At 41.3% G+C, this 11,646-nt stretch overlaps 2 protein-coding genes across 3 annotated transcripts; one reads left to right on the top strand and one right to left on the bottom strand.

The window, feature by feature from the left end:
* Positions 1–407: 407 nt before the first annotated feature.
* il15 (interleukin 15) lies at positions 408–7,700 on the top strand. Of its 2 annotated transcripts, none has more exons than XM_055924019.1 (6): positions 408–495; positions 3,342–3,436; positions 6,240–6,357; positions 6,512–6,559; positions 6,832–6,984; positions 7,209–7,700. In XM_055924019.1, exons 1-6 carry the CDS (start codon positions 484–486, stop codon positions 7,338–7,340), a joined length of 558 nt encoding a protein of 185 aa, XP_055779994.1. In that variant the 5' UTR covers positions 408–483; the 3' UTR covers positions 7,341–7,700. The 2 variants fall into 2 exon arrangements, with proteins under 2 accessions (XP_055779994.1, XP_055779993.1); XM_055924018.1 differs by lacking the exon at positions 408–495 and adding an exon at positions 2,290–2,374.
* Positions 7,523–9,692, bottom strand: LOC129855906 (B-cell lymphoma/leukemia 10-like). Its single transcript, XM_055924016.1, has one exon. The coding sequence runs from the start codon at positions 8,797–8,799 to the stop codon at positions 8,119–8,121; it is 681 nt and encodes a 226-aa protein (XP_055779991.1). The 5' UTR covers positions 8,800–9,692; the 3' UTR covers positions 7,523–8,118.
* Positions 9,693–11,646: the final 1,954 nt, after the last annotated feature.

Below are 11,646 nucleotides of genomic sequence, written 5' to 3' on the forward strand. Positions count from 1 at the left end.
GATGTATGATTTACTATCTTAGCCATATTGTTCACTCAATACATGCATGCAAATGTCAGGAGTATGTCCAATAAGGGTGTTGGATATTCTATTGCATATTTTTGGTGTAGCCTGTAGTCAAACACATATTATAAAGGGAAGGTCTCTCACAAAACAGTAATGTAATAAAGTAAATAAAACAACCCCCCCCCCCCCCCCAGAGTGACATTGTTTTTGTTTACATGGATACTGGGATCTTACCTCATTGATCTGTCAGTAAGATATAGTATAATCCAGCAAAGCAGTCCTACCAGTTATGCAAGTAATAACGCAGGCTAGTGGGACACAGCCCAGCTAGCAGTGAAATGAACCCGGTCCGCTAGTCAGTCAACCATGTCCTGAGCCGATTGCCTGCAGTATGCAGAGAAAAGTTGCGACTTCGTTTTGAAGAATCTTCTCTCATGGATGATTTTCATCGTTGCAGGTTGAAGCAGCTTAAAGGGAATGTTCTTGGAGGTAAGTTATTTTTTCAAACGGTCAAATGCCTTCCTGCATTTCACCATTTCGGGACTGATGTCTGGAAAGAATTGAATTGCCTCCCCGTTGTGTAGGATCATAACTTTCTCTCTGTCCTGGTACCTCAGGAACCAAACGAGGAAGGGTTGTGGGTTCTGATCAGGGGATGGGCGAGTGACCTGTGTGCCTGTTCGATAACCAGAGGTTCAGAACACCAAATGTTCTTTACCCAGTAAGTAGGGGATAATGGCAGCAGAGAAATCAACGGGGTCCGTCCCCTCACAGCCCTCACGGAGGCTGATAATTATAATGTTGCGTCGCCTACTGTAGTTCTCCATCTTGTCCTCGGCAGTGTTGATGCACTCTTCAGCTTCTTCTATTCGTGATCCTAGCGTATTGATAGTCATTGTCAAACCTGAGATGGAACAGAGGGCACATAGATACACATACTAATCAGGGGGAATGGGAACCAGGTGTGTGTAATGAGACAAGACAGTCCGGGGTTGGTGGTGATGATCCAGTTCAGTGACGCCTAGAAGGCCGGTGACGTAGACCTCCATTCATATTGAGCCAGTCTTCTGCCATCAGCATTATTAGGCTTAAAAAAGTGCATTTTCCTATGATTTGAGCAGTGTGGGGCCAGGGTGCCGCCACTGCGCTGAAGTGGTATACTAAAACATTAGACTTATTCAAGGCTGGCAGGTCTGGAATCTGTACTGTGTGGAAGCTGTAGCTGCCCTATCACTGCTAAGTCAATAAGATCTAAAACTACAATAAACGTTATGCTCTTTCTGTAGGCCTATGTTAATTGTAGATTCATTTTTTGTATACAATAGTCTACTCTAGTGGCACTACAATGATAGTTTGAGTAGTGATTTGTCAGTGTAATCTAGTGTCAGATCAGATGTAGGCTACTTGGTTATGGGTAGTCATATATATGTGAATGATAAGTAAGTCTAATATCCATGACGGGCGATCAACCACTCCCATCTACCTCCAGTCAATGGTCAAACCGTACTCTAGTGATCATCAACTAGATTCAGCCGCGGGACGATTTTTTTCTTGAGCGGATGGTCGGGGGGCAGAACATAATACAAATAATTTGTAGAAGGCAAATTGACTGCATGAAGCCCACACAGATAATGTTTGACTAAAACATCATTTAAAACCTTGTTACATTTGTATACGATCAAATGTTTCTCTCTCTTATGCGTGGGAATACTTGGGAACTATGTGATTCGCATTGTGCAGCCGTCCATCACCCATTAAAGGCATTATCAAACACAGGTGTGGTATATGAGTGGGTACTAAATGTTTACTCTCTTTGAGCTGGGTTTAAGAATAGGTTCTGGTGGACTAAAACACTATATTAATGGAGACATTCTTTGCGTAATCTCCGGGAATTTCATATAGCCTTTCTTTCGACGTTCTTTCACTGCAAGGTATAATTGGATTATAGTGAAATATTTACAGTATTAGAGGTAATTTGAATTAAATAGTCATTCATAGAATTTGAGGATTGACATCAAACACCCGCTTCCATGTGAGTATGACGATGTTGTGAGGGTGTGTGCAGCATTTAGGCTACAGCAAAGCCAGCGCTGGTGAGAGCGCCATTCCGCGCACCATGTGTTCAGGGTGCGGGCACAGAGTTTATGTCCTCGTGCAATACTTGAGCCAAACGTTTCTTTGATCTGGAAACTTGCCATAGAAACGAATGGTTGGAATTTACGACACATGAAATGGATAACTCTCGGATAATGTTAGAATGTGATCTTGGCTTTTGCCCTAACTGCTAGGGGGGCAGCGAACAACGCTGATGACAGCTTTTTTGACAGTGCTCCTTTTTTGCATTCGTTTATTGGAGCGCAGGGCAAAGGTATGCGATTTACAAATGTTAAGTTGTCATTAGCTTACATTGTATAGGTTATGTTCGGGTACAATATTGGATATTTGACAGGCTACAAGGTTATCGCTAAAAAGTAAAGGTTCTAGGGAGTTCCTGCGACAGTCTGACTTCTAAACTTGTTTTATTGTATACCTAATGCATATGCGTGGCGAGTAAATGTATTTAGCCTAAACCACGGCTTCTTTTTACATTGCCTTCTGTCATATTATTCAGCCACACAGTGAAATTATCGGATCGAAGTGCTTCTTCATGAAACAAAGTCCATGCGTGGCACACTGCCACTATGTTTATAACCTAGTGAATTTACTTTGTCAATCACAGTAGTTTGTAAATAGATTTTTGACTTGAGATGACTCATCCGGCCTACTGACATTGACGTTAAAAAGAGATTGAAAATGCATATTTGTTGGTTGAAAATACGTTTATTTCAATAGCTTGTCCTCACACGGGACACTTGGCACAATTAACTGTAAATTACATTTAAACCACTTGGTGCTGAAGTAACACATCTGTGGTCTGTAGACCAGACAACTAGTAGGCTATTTTGCCTTGATCTGGAGAGTATCTGACTGTTAAATTTACAATAACCATCCCTAACCAGTAAACATTGTTACCTATTTCAGAAATTCAACAAGAAAGCTCACTCTGTGTTAACGTTCAGATCTATCAGCTAAAAACGGGTTTATTAAGAATATTTAGGGAATAATGACAGAACTGTATGTTCTTCTGTTATTTTCCAATGAATGTATAAAAATAGTTACTTTCTCTCAGAAGCTGTCAATAGTAAAAACTACTTTCACTTTCACATAGTTTTTTTGGCTGTGACCCAGCTTGGGGACAACATCTAGCTCTGGGCGTTGACCGGCGCTAGAAAACACTTTCCTGTGGATTTTGAACAACAATCCAATGTGTCTTCTTTTTGTGTGATTGTTTCTAGAAAAGAGTGCGATGGATCTGTCTCTTCTGGGGATTCCATTACTATCAACACCAGTATCTGAACACTGAGCTCTGGAATTGCTTCTTAATATTGAGGTATAGCCCCTTATGAAACACACACAGCAGCATTGCTTGCTGCAGTTTGATTACATTTCTGATGTACGTGTTTTTACAGCGAGCTTGAAATGTAGCTTTAACTTTGCATGGCCAGGAGCGTAGCTGTTATGCATTCATTCTGTTCACTGTAACTCCCTGCATGCTCCCTGTAATCCGTTTGTATGACACCAAGCCATGCACTACTCAGCATTCGTGAGGTTCTCGTATCTATACACTTTCAAGAGTCAAGTGCATTGCTAAGATTACGATTCATTTATTAAACAGCCGGGCGATGACATCATTCATCTTACTGCTTTGAGGGTAAATCTAATACTGTTGTTATGTCTTCATTACATCACTATTGCGCACTGGGAAATCTATTGCTATGGTGCCCATAGTGGGTTTGACACTTGATTCCATGCTATTAGAATATATTGTAATGAAACAGCAGGGGGCAGGTCTCGAACCCTCGACCTTTTAGCCCGAAGTCCGGCGCGCTATCGACTGTGCGGCAGAGTCGATTTCCGCGCTTATAAACCCAGGGTCGTTACAATATATTTGGGCATTTGAATGCTTCAAACATACATGCCGGGGTGCACCACTCCTGTCCTCAAGGACCACCGTTTGGTATTCCTTCAGTCAGACACTTATTGGCACCTGGGTAAGCAAGTGCATGGACTCTCCAGTCATCCAATGACATACCAGGCAAAAGTTTGGACACACCTACTCATTCAAGGGTTTTTCATAGTTTTTACTGTTTTCTACATTGTAGAATAATAGTGAAGACATAAAAACTATGAAATAACACATGGAATAATGTACTAACCCAAAAAGTGTTAAACAAATCAATATATAATATTTTAGATTCTTCAAAGTAGCCACCATTTGCCTAGCTTTGCAGGCTATTGGTATTCTCTCAACCAGCTTTACCTGGAATGCTTTTTCAACAGTCTTGAAGGAGTTCCCACATCCTGAGCATCCCTTCACTCTGCGGTCCAACTTATCCCAAACCATATCAATTGGGTTGAGGTCAAGTGATTTAGGAGGCCAGGTCATCTGATGCAGCACTCCATCACTCTCCTTATTGGTCAAATAGCCCTGACACAGCCTGGAGGTGTGTTTTGGGTCATTGTCCTGTTGAAAAACAAATGATAGCTACAGAATGCTGTGTAGCATGTAGCCATGCTGGTTAAGTGTGCCTTGAATTCTAAATAAATCACAGTGTCACCAGCAAAGCGCCATCACACTGTCTCCTCCATGCTTCTCGGTGGGAACCACACATGCGGAGATCATCCGTTCACCTACTTTGCGTCTCACAAAGACACGGCGGTTGGAACCAAAAATCTGAAATTTGGACTCTTCAGACCAAAGGACAGATTTCCACCGGTCTAATGTCCATGTTTGTTGGCCCAAGCAAGTCTCTTCTTCTTATTGGTGTCCTTTAGATTTGGGGAGATAGGTAGTCTAGTGGTTAGAGTGTTGGGCCAGTAACCGAAAGGTTGTTGGATCGAATCCCCGAGCTGACAAGGTACAAATCTGTCATTCTGCCCCTGAATAAGGCAGTTAACCCACTGTAGGCTGTCATTGTAAATACGAATTTGTTCTTAACTGACTTGCCTAGTTGAAAGGTGGTTTCTTTGCAGCAATTCGACCATGAAGGCCTGATTCACGCAGTCTCCTCCGAACAGTTGATGTTGAGATGTGTCTGTTACTTGAACTCTGTGAAGCATTTATTTGGGCTGCAATCTGAGGTGCAGTTAACTCTAATGAACATATCTTCTACAGCAGAGGTAACTCTGGGTCTTCCTTTCCTGTGGCAGTCCTCGTGAGAGCTAGTTTCATCATAGTGCTTGATGGTTTTAGCGACTTCACTTGAAGAAACTTTCAAAGTTCTTGACATTTTACGGATTGACTGACCTTCATGTCTTAAAGTAATGATGGACTGTCATTTCTCTTTTCTTATTTGAGCAGTTTTTTCCATAATATGGACTTGGTCTTTTACAAATAGGGCTATCTTCTGTATACCACCCCTACCTTGTCACAACACAACTGATTGGCTCAAACGCATTAAGAAGGAAAGAAAATCCACAAATTAACTTAACAAGGCACACCTGTTAATTGAAATGCATTCCAGGTGACTACCTCATGAAGCTGGTTGAGAGAATGTCAGGAGTGTGCAAAGCTGTCAAGGCAAAGGGTAGCTACTTTGAAGAATCTCAAATATAACATTTTGATTTGTTTAACACTTTCTTTGGTTACTACATGATTCCATATATGTTATCATAGTTTGATGTCTACACTATTATTCTACAATGTAGAAAATAGTAAAAACAAAGAAATCCTTGAATGAGTAGGTGTCCAAACTTTTGACTGGTACTGTACATTAATCAATTAGGGACCAGGGAGAAACAAGAACCAGCATGTGGAACTTGAGTGGCTGATTTGTGCAACCCTAATAAAAGAGTACATGCATGCCTTTTGACATTTTTAGTTGTATTTATTTAACTAAGCAATTAAGAACAAATTCTTATTTACAATGATGGCCTTCCCCGGCCAAACCCTAACCCGGATGACGCTGGGGCAATTGTGCGCCACCACTCCCAATCATGGCCAGTTGTGATACAGCCTGTATTATTTCAGACTCCTGATTGGAAATTAACACTTTTTTTAACCATATGACGTATAAAATCCTTAAAGAGATTACCACAATCATAACTAAATAAACTAGGGACATATTAGTTCATTGTATTGTGTGTTACGTTGTGTATCATCCCTGTATTCATCCGTACTTCTTCTATTAAAGCTGCCTGAGTGCCACCGCACATTTGCCCATTGCTGGTGCTGCTGAAACTCCCGGGCTGACAATACAAGACGTTAGAGAGCTTCAGGAGGACTTGAAACAGTTGAAAAGTACCATAGAAGTAAGACTACAGCTAATGAATGTCCTGTAGTCCTGCTATGGCGTGTTTGGTGTGAAATTAGGGTAAAGGGGAATTTTCAAAGGACTAGTAACATGTGTTACATTGAAGGATAAGAAGAAATTATTCATACAACTGTGGTTTTCTTTCTTGTCAGAAATCAGATGCCTGTTTGTATGCTCCTACCAATGAGGACATCTACAATGTAAGTCCTTGTAGCAATATGCAATACATAGAACACACTGTCACAAACAGTTTTTTATTTTGGTTCCTTTGAAAATGCGGTGTGGGGCGTCATGGAAAAAAAGGGTCCAGTGTGTTAGAAATGCCAGGGCCGATTTCTGGTCCCAGTCTGCCCCAGTTTGTAATGCCATGATTATAACATACCTCTTTTGCATACTTTTATAGATTTCCAGATCAATGTTTTATAGTCTGTGTATATACTGTAACACAGCCTGTGGTTCTGTTCTTCCCCAGGACAACTGCCTGTTTAAGTTCATGCACTGTTACTTATTGGAGTTGGAGGTTGTCCTGATCGAGGACATGCAGGTCACAGATAACGACCATGATCAAATAAAAACATCCATCCACCATCGGAAAAAAACATTGGAAGAACATGAACGCCAATATGTAAGTTAACCTTTAAATAAGTTCTGAAGTTTATCCCAAAAATGTATGGTACAACAGCAATGTAGTGTTGTCAGAAGTCCTGACGGTCCATACTTCCAATTGTTCAACAATACATTTTTAATTGGCATTCATTTGATTAGCAGCAACAGTATTTTGAATGCCAATGTCACTCTGCTTTCATCTAAATGTCAATTATATTGCTTCTCTTTTTTCTGCATTTACAGAACAGTTCTAGATGCTCACCGTGTGAGGCACAGAGAGTTGCCAACTCCACAATATTCCTCTACAACATGGAGCGCCTTTTGGAGAGAATAGCCGCAAACTGTCCGCCGAATATAATGGAAATTTGTGTTTAAATTGTTTTTCATAAATAACGTAGCAAAAAATGTTGTTTGTGTTCTACCTTTGGTCATGATAGTATGTGAAGAAATTAGCAGAGTGACAGCTAGTGCTCGTGTCCTAATGTATATTACCTCTCAGTTCAAGTTTAATTGTAACTAGCTGTTTATATTTTTGTATATAATAACTTTTACATCTGTACTTTTGTCATATTTATTAACACATTGAAATGCCTATTTGGAGCTTTACGTGTTTTTGTTTCATTATCCAAGTCATATACACACTAACTGTCCCTAACTAGTTTCCCTTGAAGAGTTCTCGTCAGTATGTCAAAATTGCACATCCTGAATCAAAATAAAATCCCAAGAAAACATAAACATGTTAATTTGATCATTTCCTAGAATATGGGTGCCTGGCAGAAGTTCAAATAGGGACATGAAGTGGGACTGTGCCCCAAAGAAACAGGAAGCTCTGCCTTGCTCCATTTCCTGATATGAAACTAAAGCTCTACAGTACAACGTTCTGGCACACATCCATTTTGTAATAATTCTGTTTGTTTCCTGATTGAGAACTACAGGATTTTTTGCATTTCAATAACGTTTTTAGTAAAACATTTTATTGCTAGAACAAACGTGTCAGAAACCACGTCTCGTGGATTTACTGTAGGCTTTTATGATATGGAAAATAAAACATTCGATAACGATGACATGTACAGTTATGAAACAATAAAACCTAACCCTTTACTGTCCCTATATAATCCAAACTGTTTGAATCCAGACATTCTGTATTACTCCATCACAGAAAGGGGTTTGAAAAGGAACGGAGGGTGTGAAACTGGTCACTGCTCTCAGACTCTAAGGTCCCGGGCTCGGTGTCCTCAAGGGGCACTGAAGGGGCGCCCTGCTCTCCTGGTTTCGGGAGACTGGGTAGAGAAGACACACTAACTCCTTCAGGAAGGGCACTCCAGGAAAAGGATGCTTCATTTTGACCCCACTTGTCTTCGGAGTTGGACAGAGAGGTTTGGATGGACTGTGCTTCACCACTGCCTTTGTATCCAGTACTGTCACTCTGAAACGACACAAAGGGAGTTCTCTCTTTGCATATACAGACCGGCGAAGAACTACCTGCTGCTGACAAGATGGCCTCCTCTCTCCTCTCCATCTTCACCGCCTCGACTTCGCTGGTGATCTTCCCGATGACAAAGTCCTTGGTCCTCACTCGGCGTATGGACTCCACGAGGTAGTCGAGGCCCCTGGGGGTCTCGGCTAAGTAGTCCAGCATCCTACCGGTCTTCTTGCTGTTCCCCACCCTGCAGCAGATGTCCTCGGCGTCGTCCCGCGTAAGGACCCTCCTGGACCGAAGGTAGTCCAGGTGGCGATCGGCCACTAGCTTCTCACAGAGGTACGGACGCAGACGCTCCAACGCTTCCTTCTTGACCTCCGCCATGTCTTCGTCAGTGGTACACCAGGAGTCCATTTTCCAGCCAATTGCCCGTGAGCTCTTTAGTTTTCTGAAGCTGCTGCTCAGGCTCTGGAATGCCCAGTGTAGCCCAGTGTTGGAATTTCAGATAAGGGTTTGTAATATTAGCAACTGACTGAGATAATGTAGCAAACCCCTTTCTAACCCTGGTCAGTCATTGAAGTGGTAGGAGTTGGAAGCCAATATTGTGAAAAAGGGAACTACCTCAGATCAGTTCCCTATTAGGAAACAATGAGGCGAGAATGAGTGGCGTGTGTGTGTGTGTGACCACCAGAGAAACCAGACCCCACCTGGACCCAGCCTGAACACGGAGGGGACTGACTGGGGACCAGAAACACAAAGGGCCAACGAGGCGAGACGCACGAACGCCATAACACCACCTCAGTCCCATTGTTCTGCCTCCGTTTCATCTCTCCCCGTTCTCTCCAAATATTTGGACGAATGCTCAGAATAACATGCTGGTACTGAGAATATTGCCAATATACTGTTGAAAGGAACCCAATGTTTTTCTTCAAAGATCTTTTTCTTTGTTTTGTTTTGAGGGTTGTGTTCTCCTGTACTTGAAATGCAGAACTATGGTTTTGTGGATATCTTATTGTTCCAGGAGAGTTTGGTGTTTTTGGACAACGGAGCGCCCCATTGGTTCATTTATTTTCTGAAGATCATGTGATTCATTGTAATTCCAAGATGCTGGGAAGAACCTGAAATGATGCAAAAAAATAAGAACTACCGTATTTATGTCCCAAATGGAACCCTGTGCACTACTTCTGTTCCCTATACACAGGAATATGGGGGCTGTTTGGGATGCATCCTATGTATCAGTTCCTTCCAAGAAGAGGTACAAAAAACTCTATGTAACGTTAGTGTTCCTTCATCGCTCTAGATTCAGAATGAAGGTTCCCTAGTAGATAGATTTCCAGAACGTTTACTACATACAGTGCCTCTCAATAGAAAAGCGAAAAGGAAGCCAATGATTATAAAACCAAAGAACTGACTGAGATAATGTAGCAAACCCCTTTCTAACCCTGGTCAGTCATTGAACTGGTTGGAGTTGGAAGCCAATATTGTGAAAAAGGGAACTACCTCAGATCAGTTCCCTGTTAGGAAACAATGAGGCGAGAATGAGTTTTTGTGCGTGCGTGCGTGCGTGCGTGCGTTCTTATTTGGACATTCCTGCCTCAGAGAGATCAACATCCATTGCCCTAATTAGATAGACATTATGAAAAGATGAACACAGATATTAACATCCATCCCAAGTAATTTAATCAAATGGATTTGAATTAAATAAACAGGAATGCAACACATTGCAAAGTGCAAACAAAGATATTTAACATACAGGAAGAGCCTTGGATGCTTTTGAATCCAAGACAGTGACCCCGAATAAAGCATAAAAGCGGATTAAAAAAGGATATAAAAATAAATATTATGATACAAAGGGGTTATGGTTTGGTTTTCAATTGACTGATTGTGGAGGGAAAATAAAGGAAAACAATATTTTTAAACAAAAGTAAAGTTATATACAGCATGTGATATGGCAGTAATTCAACATATTTTGTGAGACATTACGATTGAGTTTATTATTGTACCAAAAAATATGAGGTGGTCGTAAAAGCAACCATGATTGAGAGAACATATTCATGGAATTAAATTGTATTTACAGTAAGCTCTCTCAGGCTCCTTAAGGGACAGACAGCCTTCTACAAAAGAGACCCGTGTGAACATGAACAACAAGCTAAACGGGAAAGTCTGTTCAGCTTTTTCTCAAACTTATAGAACCTTCTCAAGGCTTCCTTCAAGCCATGTTGTCTGACGCAAATTAGTTACTGTGTTTACTTGTTCCAATGTGACTAACCTTTAAGGCATTTCAGAAACAGAGCATGAGAAAGTATGCTCAATTGGCAAGCAACATGCTTCGCAGATCTTACAAACGATGACTCAACGATTAAGAAAATGACAAAGAAACGCCTGAACAAGAAATACGGACAAACTTAACTCGTACAAAACAGTGTGTCCCAGCAACATTGCATAACATGGCCAATATCAGAAACACCTAAACCTTGTATTTATTTGTTACATCTGGACCTGCAGTGCATGGCTACATTTCTATTGCTACTATATTCACTGCTTGGATTAGATTACGTCGGGAATCATTTGGTTTGTTTTTACACCGGCTGTGTCCTGATTCCCAACACTTCTCCCAAAGTGTGCACATGCACACTCCCTGTGGAGGGTGGAGAATCAGGACGTAGCTGTCTTCGTTCCTATATATAGGTTGGGTTCAGGAGTCAACCTTCCCATAGGTCCCCTCCGGCGGCCGGTAGATCTTGGGGAATGCCATCAGCTGCAGCATGTTGAAGGCATACTTCCGGCATTTAATATTCTTTTGCACATTCTCAATCCGACATCCCTCCCTGGTTTGGTGGCGTGGCCATGATGACAAAAAGGAGGGAAGAAGAATGAAATTCAATTATGAATCATTTTCTCAAAAAGGGGGTCTGTGTTTTAGTATGGAAAACAACAACCAACAACTGAGTAAGAGACGTACAGATGGGAAACAGGTAACAGACAGACAACAGTTAAATATTACCTGTAGGACAGCTAAAGGTAAGTTATTAATAATAAGGGATACATCGAAAAAAATCAGACCTCTCTGAAATTAAAATGGATGACCCTAATTTAGTCCAAATATATTTTCACCTGACCGTCCCCTAAACGCTTGACAAAAGTGATCCTCCCTCTATCCAAAATAATAATTAAACAAAGTATAGATGAGAACATGCCTACCTTTCCCCTCACACCTAGGACAGACCAGAGCCTTAGATATACAGACTGACAAACTGTTTT

This window comes from Salvelinus fontinalis, chromosome 5 (assembly GCF_029448725.1).
Source record: "Salvelinus fontinalis isolate EN_2023a chromosome 5, ASM2944872v1, whole genome shotgun sequence".
NCBI classification, from domain to species: domain Eukaryota; kingdom Metazoa; phylum Chordata; class Actinopteri; order Salmoniformes; family Salmonidae; genus Salvelinus; species Salvelinus fontinalis.

What these genes read in the sequence shown, in the direction of transcription:
- LOC129855906 (XM_055924016.1), bottom strand. Translation starts at nt 8,799, where the DNA reads ATGGACTCCTGGTGTACCACTGACGAAGACATGGCGGAGGTCAAGAAG.
- il15 (XM_055924018.1), top strand. Translation starts at nt 2,315, where the DNA reads ATGACAGCTTTTTTGACAGTGCTCCTTTTTTGCATTCGTTTATTGGAG. An exon ending in AATTGCTTCTTAATATTGAG is followed by an intron (nt 3,437 to 6,239) that starts GTATAGCCCCTT and finishes CTTCTATTAAAG; the next exon opens with CTGCCTGAGTGCCACCGCAC. An exon ending in AGTTGAAAAGTACCATAGAA is followed by an intron (nt 6,358 to 6,511) that starts GTAAGACTACAG and finishes CTTTCTTGTCAG; the next exon opens with AAATCAGATGCCTGTTTGTA.